The sequence below is a fragment of the Mobula birostris genome, chromosome 9, assembly GCF_030028105.1.
Source record: "Mobula birostris isolate sMobBir1 chromosome 9, sMobBir1.hap1, whole genome shotgun sequence".
Lineage (NCBI taxonomy): Eukaryota > Metazoa > Chordata > Chondrichthyes > Myliobatiformes > Myliobatidae > Mobula > Mobula birostris.
In genome coordinates, this window is record NC_092378.1 from 4,989,053 (window position 1) to 5,008,821 (window position 19,769).

The 19,769-nt window shown below is 44.7% G+C and overlaps 1 protein-coding gene across 12 annotated transcripts in view; it reads right to left on the reverse strand.

Moving 5' to 3' along the window:
- LOC140202500 (uncharacterized) overlaps positions 1–19,769 on the reverse strand; it is a 182,925-nt gene that overhangs the window by 98,244 nt on the left and 64,912 nt on the right. For 10 of the 12 annotated variants that reach the window (XR_011887109.1, XM_072267415.1, XM_072267420.1 and 7 more), the window contains 3 exons: positions 11,958–12,116; positions 7,634–7,852; positions 1,816–1,940 (listed from right to left, as the gene is read on the reverse strand). Coding sequence is in view for 11 of the 12 variants with exons in the window: in XM_072267415.1 (XP_072123516.1) it covers positions 1,816–1,940; positions 7,634–7,852; positions 11,958–12,116 (503 nt within the window). In the remaining variant the exon portion in view is untranslated. The remainder of the gene's footprint in view (positions 1–1,815; positions 1,941–7,633; positions 7,853–11,957; positions 12,117–19,769) is intronic. The other 2 variants (XM_072267414.1, XM_072267417.1) reach the window with 2 other exon arrangements.

The window sequence follows — 19,769 nt, forward strand, 5'->3', positions numbered from 1 at the left end:
CCCTCCCCACTAATCTCCCCCCGGCACTTATCCCAGCAAGCAGCACAAGTGCTACACCTGTCCATACACCTCCTCCCATTCAGGGCCTCATGCTATCCTTCCAGGTGAGGCAACGCTTCACCTGTGAATCTGCTGAGGTCATCTATTGTATCCAGAGCTCCCAGTGTGGCCTCTATACTGTTGAGCCCCATCATAAATTGGGGGACTGCTTGATCAAGCACCTCCACACCATCCACCACGAGCAGGACTTCCTGATAGCCAAACTTTTTAATTCCTATGCAATCCTCCCACCTGACTCTATTCTCCTCATCTTTTTCTTCCCAGTCCTGATGAAGGGTCTCGGCCCAATATGTCGACTTTACTGAGAACCTCCAGCATTTTGTGTGTGTTGATTGGATTTCCAGCATCTGCAGATTTTCTCTTGTTTGTGGTTTTAATTCCCATTCTCGTTTGCATTCCGACTTGGTCCATGATTTCCTCGTGCGCCAAGATGAGGCCACCTTCAGGGTGGAGGAACAGCATTTTATATTCCACCTCAGTAGCCTCCAGCCTGATGCCATGAATATCAATTTCCCCTTCCAGTAAACAAATTCTCCCCCTCTAACTTTTTCTAATCCCTTCTCTGATTTTTTACCTCTTCTCGCCTGCCTATTACTTCCCCCTGGGTCACCTCCTCCTTCCCTTTCTCCTGTGGTCTACTGTCCTCTCCTCTCCTCTCAGATTCCTTCTTCTCCAGCCCTTGACCTTTTCCACCCACCTGGCTTCACATATCACCTGCCAGCTAACCTCCTCCCCGCGTCCTCCCCGCGCCCCCCACCTTTTTATTCTGGCATCCACCCTGTTCTTTCTCAGTCATCAAGTCTTGGCACAAATATCAGCTATCTCTTCACTTCCATAGATGCTGCCTGACATGCCGAGTTCCTCCAGCATCTTATGTGTGTTGCTTGATATTTAAACCGGCCTCTTCCACTACTATCCCGGTAACTCATACCAAACACCTCCCACTTTCTGTGCAAAATACTTGCACCTCACCTGTCTTCAAAAAGCAATGGCTCAAAAAGGCAGCATCCATCATTAAGGACCCCCCCCCCACCCAATCTCCCAGGACATGCCCTCTTCTCATTGCCGCCATCAGGGAGAAAGTACAGAATCCTGAAGACACACACTCAAGGTTTCAAGAACACCTTCTTCCCAACCACCATCAGCTTACCGAATGGACTATGAACCCATGTACACTATCTCGCAGGTGGTGGAGAAGGAGTGCCAGGGGCAGGGGTGGTGCAGGTGCCGACACACCCAGCCCTGAGACATCAAGCAAGATCATTCGATTCCAAACAATTGCTTTATTGATCATTACGGAATGTCCCTCTGGTGCCCTTCCCCTTTCCCTTCCCCTTTTCCCAACCACGATTCCCCTCTCCCTGTCCCCTTCCCACTCTCAGTCCACAAGAGAGACCCATTTCAGAATCAGGTTTATCATCACTCACATATGTCATTAAATTTGTTACAGTACTGTGCAGTTCTGAGGCACTGTAGCTATATATGTTTATGTGACTAAGGCTTTAGCACTGTATATATGTTTGTATTGTAATTTATATTTTTTTATTGTTCTGTATTGCAATGTACTGCTGCCACAAAACAACAAATTTCATAACAGATATCAGTGATATTAAACCAGATTCTGATCCTGATATCACACTTAAACTCTTCCCCCCCCCCCACCACCATTGAGATTCCCATAAATGCTTTCATTAAACATTTTATGTTGAGTGTTTATCAAGTATCAGAAAAAAAAAATAGCTGGTCACCTCTCACCTTGTGTGACAAATTGTCAATCGTTGTGAGACAGTCGAGATCCACATCATCCTTGTTAGTCCTTTGGGTAGGAGTTGGCTTGCGTTCCGGTGAGTTGCCAGCTGGGCGGGGAGTCAGTGAACCTGCTGTGAAAGGATGGTATGTTGCTCATGTGTTGAGCTCCTGTGGTACCAACACATCAGACCTGGAGTTTGGCAATGTTGCAGAATATTTAGAGGATTGGCTGACTGGCAGAAGGCCAAGAGTGCGAATAAAAGGGGTCTTTTCTGGTTGGCTACCGGTGCCTAGTGGTGTTCCACAGGGGTCAGTGCTGGGACTACTTCATTTCAAGTTATACGTCAATGGTTTGGATAAGGGAGTTGATGACCTTGTGGCCAAGTTTGAGGAAGATACATAGACAGAGGCACAGGTAGTGGTGAGGAAACAGGAAGACTGCAAAAGGACGCAGACATTGCGAGAATGGGCTGAGAAGTGACAGATGGAATACAGTGTAGGGAAGTGTGTAGTCATGATTTATAAGGCATTGGTCAGATTGCACTTGGAGTATTGTGAGTAGTTTTGGGCCTCGTATCTAAGAAAGGATGTGCTGGCATTGGAGAATATCCAGAGGGGGTTCATGAGAATGATTCAGTGAATGAAAGGGTTAATGTATGAGAAGCATTTGATTCCTCTGGGCCTGTGCTTGCTGGAGTTTCAAAGAATAATCCAAAGAGCTTTTACAGGTATATTAAGAGCAAAAGGATTGTAAGGGAAAAATTGGTCCTCTTGAAGATCAGAGTGGTCGGCAATGTGTGGAACCAAAGGAAATGGGGGAGATCTTAAATAGGTTTCTTGCGTCTGTATTTACTAAGGAAACTGGCATGAAGTCTATGGAATTAAGGGAAACAAGTAGTGAGATCATGGAAACTGTACAGATCGAAAAGGAGGAGGTCCTTGCTGTCTTGAGGAAAATTAAAGTAGATAAATCCCTGGGACCTGACAGGGTGTTCCTTCGGACCTTGAAGGAGACTAGTGTTGAAATTGCGGGGGCCCTGGCAGAAATATTTAAAATGTCTCTGGTGAGGTGCCAGAGGATTGGAGAGTGGCTCATGTTGTTCCGTTGTTTAAAAAAGGATCGAAAAGTAATCCGGGAAATTATAGGCCAGTAAGTTTAGGTAAGTTATTGGAGGGAGTACTAAGAGACAGAATCTACAAGCATTTGGATAGACAGGGACTTATTAGGGAGAGTCAACATGGCTTTGTGCATGGTAGGTCATGTTTGACCAATCTATTGGAGTTTTTCAAGGAGGTTACCAGGAAAGTGGATGAAGGGAAGGCAGTGGATATTGTCTACATGGACTTCAGTAAGGCCTTTGACAAGGTCCTGCATGGGAGGTTAGTTAGGAAAATTCAGTCGCTAGGTATACATGGAGAGGTGGTAAATTGGATTAGACATTGGCTCAACAGAAGAAGCCAAAGAGTGGTAGTAGAGAATTGCTTCTCTGACTGGAGGCCTGTGACCAGTGGTGTGCCACAGGGATCAGTGCTGGGTCCATTGTTATTTGTCATCTATATCAATGATTTGGATGATAATGTGGTAAATTGGATCAGCAAATTTGCTGATAATACAAAAATTGGAGGTGTAGTAGACAGTGAGAAAGGTTTTCAGAGCCTGCAGAGGGATTTGGACCAGCTGGAAAAATGGGCTGAAAAATGGCAGATGGAGTTTAATACAGACAAGTGTGAGGTATTGCACGTTGGAAGGACAAACCAAGGTAGAACATACAGGGTTAATGGTAAGGCACTGAGGAGTGCAGTGGAACAGAGGGATCTGGGAATACAGATACAAAATTCCCTAGAAGTGGCGTCACAGGTAGATAGGGTCGTAAAGAGAGCTTTTGGTACATTGGCCTTTATTAATCAAAGTATTGAGTATAAGAGCTGGAATGTTATGATGAGGTTGTATAAGGCATTGGTGAGGCCGAATCTGGAGTATTGTGTTAGTTTTGGTCACCAAATTACAGGAAGGATATAAATAAGGTTGAAAGAGTGCAGAGAAGGTTTACAAGGATGTTGCTGGGACTTGAGAAACTCAGTTACAGAGAAAGGTTGAATAGGTTAGGACTTTATTCCCTGGAGCGTAAAAGAATGAGGGGAGATTTGATAGAGGTATATAAAATTATGATGGGTATAGATAGAGTGAATGCAAGCAGGCTTTTTCCACTGAGGCAAGGGGAGAAAAAAACCAGAGGGCATGGGTTAAGGGTGAGGGGGGAAAAGTTTAAAGGGAACATTGGGGGGGCTTCTTCACACAGAGAGTGGTGGGAGTATGGAATGAGCTGCCAGACGAGGTGGTAAATGCAGGTTCTTTTTTAACAATTAAGAATAAATTGGACAGATACATGGATGGGAGGTGTATGGAGGGATATGGTCCGTGTGCAGGTCAGTGGGACTAGGCAGAAAATGGTTTGGCACAGCCAAGAAGGGCCAAAAGGCCTGTTTCTGTGCTGTAGTTCTATGGTTCTAATAAGGGGGAGCTCACTGAAACCTATTGAATATTGAAGGGCCTCGATAGAGGGCACAGCCTCAGAATAGAAGGACGTCCATCCAGAACAGAGGTGAGGAGGAATTTTGTTATCCAGAGGGTGGTGAATCTGTGGAATTCATTACCACAGACGTCTGTGGAGGCCAAGTGATTGGATATATTTAAAGCAAAGGTTGATAGGTTCTTGGAAGTAAGGGCATCAAATGTTTTATGGTCTAAATGCACTACAATTACCTGCCCAGGTGTCGACACCACAGCCATGACTGCTCACCAGTGCCTCTCCTTCCTCGAGAGGCTAAAGGAATTTAGAACCCGGTCCACCCTCACCATTTTCCATCCATGCACCACAGAGAGCATCCTATCTACATGTATCACAGCTCGGTACGGCACCTGCTCTGCCGGTGACCACAGAAAGTGCAGAGAGTTGTGGACACATCACAGAAAAACCATCTTCCCCTCCATGCACTCTACAGTAGTCACAGCCTCACGAACGTAGTCAGCATACTCAAAGACCCTACCTAAAGAAGTTAGCCGCCCTCCATGGATTGTGTCAGCATCTCTCACTGCCTCAGTAAAGCAGCTAGGATAATCAAAAACCTCACCCTCCCTGGACATTTTCCCCCAAAACCAATTTCCCCCGGGATCAATAAAGTATGACTATGACTATGACATTCTCTCTTCTCCCTCCTACTCCATCGAGCTGAAGATACATGGCTCGAAGACAGCTTCTATCAGATTGTTATATGTCTACTGACCAGTCCTCTAGTATGATCAGGTGGACATTTGACCTCACAATCTACCTTGTTATACCTTGCAACTTATTGTCTACCTGCATTTTCTCAGTAACCATGGCATTTTATTGTTCTGCATTCTGTAACTATTTTCCTTTATACCACCTCAAATCAGTCCTGCAATGAAATAATCTCCATGGATGGCAGGCATAACAAAGTTTATAAATATATTTTGGGACAAAAAAATTTACTAATTCCCTCTGGGTACACCACCGAGTTCCCCTCTGTAACCTGACTTGGAAATATTTGACCACTCTTTCATTGAACTGAGTTGAAATGCCAGGATTTCCTCCTCAACACTCTGTGGGAGCACCAGGACCAGTAGAACTACCACAATTCAAGTTCACTAGAACCTTCTCCAAGGCAACTAAGGTTGGCTACTGCACTCCGGAGGACAGGAAGACTCTACAATGGGTAGTCAAAACTGTCCAATGCATTACTGGCATCAGCCTGCCCACCATCAAGGGTGGTGCCCTTGTACAGCGAGGTGCCGGAAAAGGGCCAGTAACATCCTGCTCATAGACGGTTTGTCCCACTCCCATCAGGGAGGAGGCTACATAGCATCCACGCCAGGACCACCAGACGCAAAAACAGTTACTTTCCCCAAGCAGTAAGGCTGATCACTAACCCCCTACTCCACACCCCCAACAACCACTGTCAGAGTCACATTATGTACAGACACTCCTGTGCCTAGCGTCACTTTATGGACATACAATCAATCTGTGTATAGAAGCTATCTTATGTACTTATACTTATTGTGTTTTTCATTGTTACTATTGTGTTCTTTATCTAATTGCATTTTTTGTTGCTGTTTTATCACTAATTGCGTTCTTTTTTGTTATGTTCAGTGTTGTTCTGCTGGGCATTGTGGGCATGTTATGTTGGCGCCAGGATGTGTGGCGACGCTTGTGGGCTGCTCTCCAGCCTCCCCTTGGGAGTGTTGATTGCTAATGCAAATGACACTTTTCACTGTACACATGATAAACAAATGTAAAACTTTAAATCTTTACTATTGCTGGTGGTCAACTGAATTTTCTGTAACTACCTGGTTTCAAATATCTGAAAAAAGTTGTTACATTATGAGAAGTTGTATCCAGTGAGAAGTGACATCCGGTAAGACCATAAAACATAGGAGCAGAATTAGGCCATTTGGCCCATTGAGTCTGCTCCACCATTTCACCATGGCTGATCCTTTTTCCTCTCACCCTCAATCTCCTGCCTTTACCCCATATCCCTTCATGCCCTGACTAATCAAGAATCTATCAACCTCTGCTTTAAATGTACCCAATGACTTGGCTTCCACAGCCACCTGTGGCAATAAGTTCCACAGATTAACCTATTCTCTGGGAAAAGAAATTCCTCCTCATCTCCATTCTAAATGGACGCCCCTCTGTTCTGAGGCTGTATCCTCTGGTTTTCGACTCTCCCACCATAGGAAACATCCTCTCCACATCCACTCTATGGGTCCTTTCAACATTGGATAGCTTTCAATGAGATCCCCCCTCATTCTTCTGAATTCCAGTGAGTATAGGGCCAGTCATCAACACTCCTCATACGATAAGGATTTCAATCATGAGCTTCCTTTGAACCCTCTCCAATGTCAGCACATCCTTTCATAGATAAGGACTCTAAAACTCTCACAATACTCCAGATGAGGCCTCACTAGTGCCTTATAAAGCCTCAGCATTACATCCTTGCTTTTATGAGAAAGATCTTCTGTTCATGTCAGCCTGTCAATCTGATGTAAAAAAAATCGCAGATGCAGGCAACCTGAACCAAAACCAGGAAACACTCATTTGGTCAGGCAGCATCTCGGGAGGAAGAAACAGCATCAGTGACCCTTTGGCCAGTCCTAATGTCTGATATGACAAATGTTCCCATCCAATGTTCAGTTCTGGTCACGTCATTATGAGGAGGATGTGGAGGCTTTAGAGAAGGTGCAGAGGAGATTTGCCAGGATGCTGCCTGGATTAGAGACCATGTCTTACAAAGAAAGGTTGAGTGAGCTGGGGCTTTTCTCTTTGGAGTGAAGAAGGATGAGGGGTGACTTGATAGAGGATCACAGGATGATAAAAGGCACAGAGTGGACAGCGAGCACCTTTTTCCCAGGGTGGCAAAGCTAATACCTGGGGGCATAATTTTAAGGTGACTGGAGGAAAGTATAGGAGGGATGTCTTTACACAGAAGAAGGTAAGTGTGTGGAATGCCCTGCCAGGTGTGGTGTGGAAGCAGATACATTAGGAGCATTTAAGAAACTCTTAGATAGACACATGGATGATAGAAAAATGGAGGGCTATGTGGGAGGGAAGGGTTAGATTGATCTTGGAGTGGGTTACAAGGTGGTCTGAGGGGCCTGGACTATGCTGTGATGTTCTATGCTCTATGTTCTACATTCTTTGGTGTATATATGTACTTTGATAATAAATTTTACTTTGAACTTTGAGCTAATATAATGAAGGTATTCTCTGGATTCCTGGCCATGTAATACTGCAGTTGTACCCACCATTAATTTTGGATTTGCCATCATCTTCCTCTCCCACCCCTCTGGCCATCGATTCTGTGTTCTCTGCTATTGTAGCCTGAGCCAATCGCTCCCCAAGCTGGTTGGTATCCCAGTGCTGAATGAAGTCCTGGTGGTCCAGCAGTGCCAGTCTGGCTTCAGCCAGTGTCTCATCAGCCCAGGCCGAGGTGGTCCGAGAGAAAGCTGATCTTCTGTTCAGCTCTGCAGAGTGAAAGTGGGGCACATTTTCAGTGATGCAACAACGACAGTACAAACATCTGATTACAGAGCCCGTCTCTCAAAATTAGCCCGTACCAAGAGGTGTAGCAGAAGAACTTTGATTGTTGCGTTCAGTTCTGGTCACTTCATTATAAGAAATATGTCGAAGCTTTAGATAGGGTGCAGAGGAGATTTACCAGGATATTGCCTGGACTAGAAGGCATTTCATATGAAGATAGGACGAGCAAGCAAGGGCTTTTCTCTTTAGAGTGAAGGAGGATAAGAGGTGACTTGATAAATGTATACAAGATTGTAAGAGGCATAGATCGAGTTGATAGCCAGACCTCTTCTCAGAGCCAAAATGGATAATATAAGGGGACATAATATTAAGGTGATTGGAGGAAAGTATTGGGGGATATCAGAGAGTGGTGGATGTATGGAATACCTATGTATGTACCTATGTACATATTCCATATGTATGGAATGGTAGTAGAGACAAATACATTCGGGCATTTAAGAATCTCTTAGATAGGCACATGGATGATGAAAAAAATGGGGGGCTATGAGGGAAGAAAGGGTTAGATTTGTATTAGAGTTGGTTAAAATGTCGGCACAACATCGTGGGCCAAAGGGCATGTATTGTGCTGTACTGTTCTATGTTGTAGGCATCACTGAACCATGGCTGAAAAAGATTGTAGCTGGGAGCTTAATGTCCAAGGATACACGTTGTATCGAAGGGACAGGCAGGTAAGCAGAGGGGGTGGCAAGGCTCTGTTGGTAATGTGATACGATCAGAGGGCGTTGAATTTTTGTGGGTAGAGCTAAGGAACTGCAAGGGTAAAAAGACCCTGATGGGAATTGTATACAGACTCCCAAACTGTATTAAGGATGTGGTCTACAAATTACAATTGGAGATAGAAAGTGCATGTCAAAAGGGCAATGTTACGATAGTCATGAAGGACTTCAGTATGCAGGTAGATTGGGAAAATCAGGTTGGTGCTTGCTGGATTCCAAGAGGGGGAATTTCTAGAATGCCTACGAGACAGCTTTTTAAAGCAGATCATGGTTGAGCCTACTAGGGGATCAGCTATTCTGGATTGGGTGTTGTGCAATGAACTGGAATTGATTGGAGAGCTTAAGGTAAAAGTATCTTTAGGGGAAGTGTTCATAATATGATTGGATTCACCCTGAAATTTGAAAAAGAGAAGCTAAAGTCTGATGTATCAGTATTACAGGGGAATAAAGGGAATTACAGAGGCATCAGATAGGATTTGGCCAAAATTGACTGGAAAAGAACACCAGCAGGGAACAGATAGCATTGCAGCAACGGCTGGAATTTCTGGAAGCATTTCAGAAGACACAGGATATATTCATCCCAAAAAGGAAGAAGTATTCTAAAGGCAAAATGACACAACCATGACTAACAAGTAAAGTCAAAGCCAATATAAAAGCCAAAGAGAGGGCATATAATAAGTGAAGATTAGTGGGAATGTAGAGGATTGGAAAGCTTTTTAAAAAAAACAACAGAAGGCAACTAAAAAAGTCATTAAGAAGTTAAAGATGGAATACGAAAGTAAGCTAGCCAATAATATTAAAGAGGATTCCAAAAATTCCTTCAGATACATAAAGGGTAAAAGAGAGGTGAGAGTGGATATTGGATCACTGAAAGCGATGCTGTTGAGGTAATAATGGGGACAAGGAAATGGCAGGTAAACTGAATAAGTATTTTGCATCAGTCTTCACTGTAGAAGGCACAAGGAGTATAGTGGAAGTTCGAGAGTGTCAGGGGTCATGAAGTGTGTGAAGTTGCCATTACAAGGGTGAAGGTTCCTGGGAAACTGACAGTCTGAAGCTAGATAGGTTACCTGGACCAGATGGTGTTCTGAAAGAGATTTCTGAACAGATGTGGAGGCATTAGTAATGAACCACTAGATTCTGGAATGGTTCCAGAAAACTGGAAAATTACTAGTGTCACTCCACTCTTCAAGAAGGGAGGCAGAAGAAGGGACATTATAGGCCAGTTAGTCTGACCTCAGTGGTTGGGAAGATGTTGGAATTGATGGTTAAAGATATGGTTTTGAGGCACATGATAGAATAGGCAGTAGTAAGCATGATTTCCTCAAGGGAAAATTTCACCTGACAGATCTGTTGGAATTCTGTGAAGAAATAACAAGCTGGAAAGACAAAGGAGAATCAGTTGATGTTGTGTGCTTGATTTTCAGAAGGCCTTTGACAAGATTCTACATATGAGTCTGCTTAGCAAGGAAAAAGACCATGGAATGACAGAAATATATTGGCATGGATAAATCAGTAAAATAGTGGCTTCTTGGCAGGAGGCAAAGAGTGTGAATAAAGGGAACCTTTTCTGGTTGGCTGTTGGTGACCAGTAGTGTTCCAAATGGGTTGGTATCGGGACCACTTCTCTTTCTATTATATATCAATGACTTGGGTGACAGAATTGATGACTTTGTTGCAAAGTTTGCAGACTAGAGTGATAAGCCCAGCAGAATCACTTCTACTGACAGGAGAAGAGGCAAAGGCAGGTTACTGGTGCCTTAATACCATTCGCTTCAGGCAGATGAGGCTTGTCAGCCACGTTGGCAGCTCATCTAGGAGAAGGAAAACTCTGATCTCCAACCTTGGTTGTCTTGCAGCTGTACACACTCATGGGGGAGGCTTTGGGAGTAAACCCCGAGGGAAAAATCTGGAACTGGTGTCGCTAAGGCAGTCCTATATTGAGTTCAATGTTGACTGGAAACTCCTGCAATGCTGCTGGTACCAAACTGTATCAGTCTCTGCTATTCCTTTGGGTTCATCAGATGCTTGGGGAGGGACGGCTTGCTCTCCATATCAAACTGCCCAGGCTTGTGTATCTACACAGCTAGGGCACAACATCCATGGCCGACCCTCTCTGATGGAGGCCTCACTCACTCACTTGCAGATGATACGAAGATACGTGGAGGGGCAGATAGTTTTGAGGAAGTATAGAGGCTACAAAAGAATTAGACAGATAAGAAGAATGGGCAAAGAAGTGGCAGTGTGAAGAAGTGTATGGTCATGCACTTTGGTAGAAGAAATGGAAGGGCAGACTATTTACTAAATGGAGAGAAAATTCTAAAATCTGAGGTGCAAAGGGACTTGGAGTCCTTGTGCAGGGTTCCTTAAATTTTAATTTACAGGTTGAGTCTGTGGTGAGGTTGGTAAATGCAATGATAGCATTCATTTCAAGAAGACTAGAATATAAAAGCAAGGATGTAATGGTGAGGCTTTATGAAGCACTGGTGAGACCTACGTGGAGTATTGTGAGCAGTTTTGAGCCCCTTCTTAGGAAGGATGTGCTGGCACTGGAGAGGGTTCTAAGTAGATTCAAGAAAATGATTCCAGGATTGAATGGCTTGTCATATAAAGAGTGTTTGATGGCTCCGAGCCTGTAGTCACTAGATTTCAGAAGAATGAGGGGTGATCTCATTGAAACCTATTGAAGGCCTGGATAAAGTGGATGTGGAGAGGACATTTCCTATGGCGGGAGAGTTTAAGACCAAAGGACACAACCTCAGAATATCGAGGCCTCTATTTAGAACGGAGATGAGGAGAAACTTCTTCAGCCAGGAAGTGATCAATCTGTGGAATTTGTTGCCACTGGCAGCTGCTGAGGCCAAATCTTTACGTATATTTAAGACAGAGGTTGATAGATTTTTGATTGGTCAGGGCATGAAGGGATATGGGGAGAAGGCAGGAGATTGGGGCTGAGAGGGAAAAAGGATCAGCCATGATGATATGTCAGAGCAGGCTCAATGGGTCAATGGCCTAATTTTGCTCCTGTATCTAATGGTCTTACAGTCTTTCCTGCCCACCTTTGTCCTGGACACATACAAGTCCTGTAACATTTAAGAGGCATTGGGTATATGGAGGGCAGGGGCTTGGAGGCTTATGGACTGACCACGGGTAACTGGGACTAGTGGGGAGGATGCTGTGCTACCCATTAAGCCAAAGGTCCTGTTTCCATGCTCAATGACTCTATGACTCTGTACCTTTGAGTTGGAGGAAGTGGGTGCATCTAAAGGAAAAACCAGTACAATATTCAGTTAGAGGAAAGACTTGACCCAACCTGAGTCAGACACTTCTTCAGCCGTACCACCCAGAGTGTGGTGGGACAAAGATGAGCCGGTGCATGGGATGATCTCGTCGAGCTCCTCATATGCACTGAGGTCACTGTAGCTGTGATTCACTCCACCATCACTCCCACGTGAGCAAGCTTCTAAACTTCCTGTGATGGGTAGAGAGAATGAGAGATGCATAAGGTCTTGCAGGGGCAAAAGGGAAATGGAACATTTTATATTAGGATGGTATAAGGGAAATCCATCTCTATTAGGAGATGTTTCCGATGTTTAGGCAGATCCCATTGCTCAATTCCAACTGACTGAGTCCAGATGCACAGGAGTGTAGGGTGTTCTCTGTGTTGGATTCTGATGCTCTTGATCCAAGGTTCTCTCAGAAGTCAGGAAAGAGGCATAGAACTTGTTGCTTCATGATTGTTAATTAAGTGCTCCTAAAACAAAGCAAATTGGAAATGTACAACTGCAAGAGTCTCATAGCTAAGAACAAAAAACAGGAAAAGGACTATAGTTGGCAGGCAACGTATTCATCTCTTTTTATACCATAGATAAGAAACATTCCATTCAAATTTGTAGGTAAGAGTTAACCAATCAAATAGCCCCTGTCCAGAGAACTTCTTGGAAATTTGCAGAATGATACAGAGAACTGTGCCCATTAGGGTCACACTGAACTACTGCATTTTCATACTGTGACCACTAGGCAATTAGTTTTTAAAACTGCAAAGAAAACAGTCTAATCCAACATCTGCAACAATTCAGGTGAGACCTCAGGAAAGGATGTCAGCCTTGCCAGCTACATCTATGTTCTGCTTGTCTTTTGCAGATGCTGTCAACTCGTCAGGGATAAAACATGCACTTATGCCACATACAAAAGCAAAGATTAAAGATTAGCGTTATTTGTCGCATATACATTGAAATATATAGTGAAATGTGCTGTTTGCATCAATGACTAACACAGACCAAGGATGCACTGGGGCAGCCCACAAGTGTCACCATGCTTCTGGCGCCAATATAGCACGTCTACAACTTACTGACCCTGACCTGCAAGTCTTCGGAATGTGGGAGGAAATCAGAGCACTTGGAGGAAATCCAAGTCATCACAGGGAGAACGCACAAACCCTGTACAGACAGCGGAGGAAATTTAAACTCTGATCTTACAGCTGGCAGTGTAAAGCATCATGCTGCCATGTGCCCCAATCCTTCTGACCGGGGACAAACCTGTTGGACAGGGAGAAGCAGGTGTTGGCCTAACACACCACAGATTTACACAGACGTTGCTGGGATTTTGGGATTCTGATTCTGAATCAACGTGTCTTCAATCGTGCCTTTGTATTTGTTTCACTTGGGTCCGGTATTTGGATATTTTTTTCTTTCATTGGTTAGTATAGTTTTTTGTATAACTTAACGTAGGATTTATATTCTGTGTGTTGTTTGTACCAATATGCCTGTGATGCTGCTGCAGATAAAGTTTTCATTGCAAAACACACAAATGCTGGAGAAACTCAGCAGGTCAGGCAGCATCTGTGGAAAAGAGTACAATCAAAGTTTCGGGCCGAGACCCTTCGGCAGGACTGGAGAAAAAAAATGGGTAGTAGAGTTAGAAGGTGGGAGGAGGGGAGAGAGAAAGACAACATGATAGGTAAAGCCAGAAGGGGGAGGGATGAAGCAAAGAGCTGAGAAAGTTGATTGGTGAAAGAGATACAGGGCTGGAGAACAGGGAGTCCTATAGGAGAGGACAGGAGGCCATGGCAGAAATAAAAGGTAGGGAGGAGAACCAGAGCGAGGCGATGGACAGGTAAGGAGATAAGGTGAGAGGGGGAGAAGGGGATGGGGAATGCTGAAGGAAAGGTGGGAGGGCGACATTACCGGAAGGTTGAGAAATTAATGTTCATGCCGTCAGGTTGGAAGCTACCCAGACAGAATATAAGATGTTGTTCCTCCAACCTGAGTGTGGCCTCATCACGACAGTGGAGGATTGGGAATGGGAAGTGGAATTAAAATAGGTGGCCAATGGGAAATACTGCTATTTCTGGCAGACAGAGCATAGTTGCTTGGTGAAGCAGTCTCGCAATCCACATTGGATCTCACCAATATACAGGAGGCCACACCAGGAGCACTGGACACAGTATATGACCCCAACAGACTCAGAGGAGAAGTGTCACCTCTCCTGGAAGGACCGCTTGGGGCCCTGACTGGTAGTGAAGGAGGAGGTGTAGAACTTGTTCGGCTTGCAAGGATAAGTGCCAGGAGGGAGATCAGTGGGAAGGGACAAATGGACAGGGGAGTCGCGTAGGAAGTGATCCCTGCGGAAAGCAGAAAGTGGGGGTGGGGGTGGGGGAAGATGTGTTTGGAGGTGGGATCCCATTGGAGGTGGCAGAAGCTGCAGAGAATTATGTGCTGGACGTGGAGGCTGATGGGGTGGTAGATGAGGGCAAGAGGAACCCCATTTCTGTCAGGGTGGTGGGTGGATGGGATGACAGCAGACATGCGTGAAATGGAAGAGATGTAGTTGAGGGCAGCATTGATGGTGGAGGAAGGGAAGCCATTTTCTTTGAAGAAGGAGGACATCTCCTTTCTTCTAGAATGAAAAGCCTCATTCTGAAAGCAGATGCAGCAGAGACGGAGGAATTGAGAGAAGAGAATAGCGTTTTTACAAGTAACAAGGTGGGAGGAGGTATAGTCCAGGTAGCTGTGGGAGTCTGTGGGTTTATAAAGGTTTTCATTGTCCTTGCCATACTTGTTCATGTGACAATAAATTCAACTGGACTTGAAGGCATCTAAAAGAGTGAAGAACAGCATCACTAATTGCTGGGGAGGAACAAACTGATGGGGAGAATGGTCCATGTCCAATTAATGGACAAGTGCACCTTCATGGGCAGGAGATGCAGATGATAGAGGAACTCCTGAATGGGCTGATCCTAACCTGCCCAACCTCTCCCTATAACCCAGCCCCTCGACTCCAACTGACATCCTTGTAAATCGTTTCTGCATTTTTTTCCAGTTTAATCACTTACTTCCAATAGCAGGGTGACCAAAACTGAATGCAATACTCCAAGTGTGGCCTCACCAAGAATGACACAGCACGTTTCAGGAACAGCTTCTTCCCCTCCGCCATCAGATTTCCAAACAGTTCATGAACCCATGAACACTACCTTCTTTCTTTGTGGACTACTTACTTAATTTGTAAATTAGTAATTTTCACATCTTTGCATTATTCTTCTGCCACAAAATAACAAATGTCGCATCATGTTTCAGTGATAATAAACCTGATTCTGATTGGACAGCTCTTGCCTGCCAGTCAAGTTGTTGAGCACCGCCGCTCCATCCACCAAAAGCGAAACTTCCCAATGGCCAAACATTTTAATTCCAAATCCCATTCCCGTTCCAACATGCCTGTCCATGTCCTCCTCTTGTGCCAAGATGAGGCCACCCTCAAGGTGGAGGAGCAACACCTTATATTCTGTTTGAGTAGCCTCCAACCTGATGGCATGAATATCGATTTCTCCTTCCTGTAAAAAAAATCCCCTCCCCCTTCCCTCAACTTCTAATCCCCACTCTTACCTCTTCTCACCTGCCTATCACCTTCCCCTGGGTCCCCTCCTTCTTCCCTTCCTCCAATGGTCCACTTTCCTCACCTATCAGATTTCTTCCTCTCCAGCCCTTTACCTTTCCCACCTGGCTTCACCTAACACTTTCTGGCTATCATTCACTCCCTCCCTTCATTTTTTATTCTGCTGTCTTCCTCTAGGTACATAATGCAGGGCCGTGACCTGAAATGTTGAAATGTTTATCCCGCTCCATAGATGCCACCTAACCTGCTGAGTTCTTCCAGCATTTTTGCGTGCATTGTTCTGAATTTCTTCAGAATCTCTTGTGTTCATGGACATAAGCTATTTTAAAGAACAGGAGAGTTCTCCACAGTATTCCTGTCAGTAGCCGTCCCATTGTCCACAGAATCCTGATCAATAGCCATCACATTATCTACGGTATCCCAGTCAGTACTCATCTCATTGTCCACAGTACCCCAGTCAGTACTCATCCCATTATCCACAGTATCCCAGGCAGTACCCGTCCCATTGTCCAGTGTCCCAGTCAGTACCCGTCCCATTGTCCAGTGTCCTAGTCAGTACCCATCTCATTCTCCTGACCAGTCCATACCTATTTCATTATCCACAGTATCCCAGTCAGTACCCATCCCATTATCCACAGTATCCCAGTCAGTACCCATCTCTTTGTCCACAGTGTCCCAGTCAGTACCCATCTCATTGTCCACAGTATCCCAGTCCATACCCATCTCCGTGTCCACAGTGTCCCAGTCAGCACCCATCTCATTGTCCAGTGTCCCAGTCAGTACCCATCTCATTGTCCGCAGTATCCGAGTCAGTACCCATCCCATTATCCACAGTATCCCAGTCAGTACCCATTCCATTGTCCACAGTGTCCCAGAAAGTACCCATCTCATTGTCCACAGTATCCCAGTCCATACCCATCTCCGTGTCCACAGTGTCCCAGTCAGCACCCATCTCATTGTCCAGTGTCCCAGTCAGTATCCATCTCATTGTCCACAGAGTCCCAATCAGTAACCATCTCATTTCGACAGTATCCCAGTCAATAACTATCTTATTGTTCACAGTATCAGGGTCAGTAGCCATCCCATTATCCATAGTATTCTAGTCAGTAGCCATCCCTTGTCCACAGTGTCCCAGTCAATCTCACTGTCACAGTATCCTGGTCAGTAGCCATTTCATTCTCCAGAGTATTCCAGTCAGTACTGATCTTCTTGTCCACAGTATCCCAGACAGTAACCATCCCCTTGTCCACAGTGTCCTGGACAATAGCCATCTTATTGTCCACAATGTCCTAGTCAGTAACCATCTCATTATCCATAGAGTTCCTTTCAGTAGCCATTTCATTATTAAGGATATTGGGTTGTATGGGATGTCCAAGGAGGGGTAGCACCTCTTGCGAAAGGGCCTGTCATGTCCATTTCAGGGCAGCTCACTCATCTTTGCTCCCCACCAGACACTCAGCTCCCAGCTGTGGTTCTAAGTAGCCGTTTGTAAGTGGCAGCACAACCTGGTACACCGGTTCAACAGGCGGCTACACCAGGTGAGGCCAGCTGACAGTATAATATCCTGGTGAGATAGGGACATGCCTGTTATAGCTTGCAAAGTCAACTCTGGTGGACTGAGCGGATGAGATCTACTGTGAGACCCAAAGGCTAGGAAGGCATGACTGCAATGCTTTGTGGTGAGTGAAGGGCATGTCAAGGCACAGTAGATATCATGGTCATTCACAGCAACCAAGGAAGACCATAGTTTGTGATACTTACTCATACTGCTGGACCTGGACTTCTGAGGTGAGAGAAAGCAATGGCTTAACCACTTTAAAAACTCTGCCCCACAGGTTTCCCGTCATCGTCAGACCACCATTAAGGATATTATTAGGTCCATTATTAAGTAGGAGTTTGCAGGATACTTGGAGGCACATGATAAAACAGGCAAAATTCTGCTTGGTTTTTCTTAAAGGGAAATCTTGCCTGACAAATCTGTTGGGAATCTTTGGGAGGAAATAACAGGCAGGATTGACAACGGAGAATCAATGGATGTTGTTTACTTAGACTTTCAGAAACTTTTGACAAGATGCTGTACAGGAGTCTGCTAAACAAGATAAGAGGCCACGGTATTACAGGATAGATACTAACATGCATAGGAGATTGGGAGACTGGCAGGGGGCCACAGACAGATGTGGAGGCCATGTCAGTAAGTATATTTAAAGCAAAGGTTGATAGGTTCTTGATTAGTCAGGGCGGCAAAGATTACAGGGGGAAGGGAGGGGAATGGGGTTGAGAGAGATAATGAATCAGCCATGATGGAATGGCACAGCAGACGTGATTGGCCGAATATCCTAATTCTGCTCCTAAGTCTTATGGTCTTATGGTCTCATTCTCCAGAGTGTCCTGGACAGTAGCCATCTCACTGTCCATAATGCCAGAATGCTGAACCAGGCTCATTTACATTCTTATTTTTCTCGCAGCAGGACAGAGAAGCTCTCAGACCAGGCTTCTTCTAGTTTCCTGGGACAATTAGCATGGAAGGAATTATTTGACAAGACACTTCAAAGCATATTGTGCCTGTCAGCTTCCCCATCATCTTCAGTCTGAACACATTACCCCAAACATTCAGAGCAGTGAAAGGGACGTTCAAGTGAAGTCGTTTGGAAACAGCAAGCCACTTTGTCTATTCCTGTAGCCATTTAAAAGCCTGTTGACTTGGGCCCAGAGTATCAAAGGAGGAGCTGCACAATGAGGGGATCTTCTTCATTGTCAAGAACAATTGCACTTTGCCGATGATGCTACGAAGGGTTAAAGTGGGTCAGCCAGTGATTGTTTGGTCCTGGAACAGAGATCTGAAAGGCAAGTCAAGCAGCCATAATAGAATTGTCCATCTGTAAGTCTCAGCAGGGCCAGGGCATTTAGAGAAAGGGCCAGCCTGCGTCGGTTACAGATTTCTGACCTCACATAAGTGAGTTCAAAACAAAGGTTGAAGATTAGCTTTATTTGTCAAAAAGCACTACAAAATTAGAAACATGCAGTGAAATGCATCGTTATGCCAACCACTACACTACCATGCTGCCCCCAAAGTACACAAAGCAGATGCTTTATATAAAATCAAAGGAATACACAAGAGTTCATGCGGATACTGGAAATCTTGAGCAACATACACACACACACACACACACACCTTGAGGAACTCAGCAGGTCAAGCAGCACCTATGGAGGGGAATAAACATTTTGGGCTGAGACCCTTCATTAGGATTGGATTTCACCAGAAAAAAATCAGGATGTCTTGATGATCTTAAGTCAACCAGGAACAGAACGTGTTAATAAATTATTTTATTCTAACTGGCTGCGTCTCCATCTGGTATGAAGGGGTGACTGCACAAGATCAAAAAAAGCTGCAGAAAGTTCCAAGCTCAGCCAGCCCCATCATGGGCACTAGTCTCCCCAGCATTGAGGATGTCTTTAAAAGGCAATGCCTCAAAAAGGCAGCATCCATTATTAAGGACCCCCATCACCCAGGACATGTCCCCTTCTCATTCCTACCATCAAGGAGGAGGTACAGGAGCCTAAGGACACACGCTCAAAATGCACCATGAACCAATGCATCTACCTCAATATTTTTGCACTACTTATTAAATTTAATTTTGTAAATATATTTCTTATTGTAATTTATAGTTTCGATTGTTATGTATTGCAATACCCTCCTGCCGTACGAAAAATTTCACAAAATATACTAGTGTTATTAAACCTGATTCTGATTTTGGTGGTGATGAACACAGTGTCAACATTAACAAAATCCAGCCGTATCCTGGTATTCTAATGAAGTCCGGTCCTGACGAAGGGTCGCGGCCCGAAACATCAACTGTTTATTCCTCTCAATTGATGCTCTCTAACCTTGTATATGTTGTTCAAAGTACTCAACTAGTTTATAAGACTCTGGTTAGGTCACATCTGGAATATTGTAGACAGTTGTGGTTGCCCCATTACAGGAAGGACATGGAGGCTTTGCAGAGGGTGCAGAAGGGTTTCACCAGGATGTTGCTTGGTTTAGAGTGCATATGGAATAACAAGGGGTTGGACAAACTTGGGTTGTTTTCTCTGGAGTGGCCGAAGGGAGATCTGATGGAGGTTTATAAGATTGTGAGAGGCATAGATAGGGTAGACAGGACTATCTGTTTCCCAGAGTTGAAATGTCTAATACCAGAGAGCATGCATTGAAGGTGAGAGGAGGTAGATTCAAGGG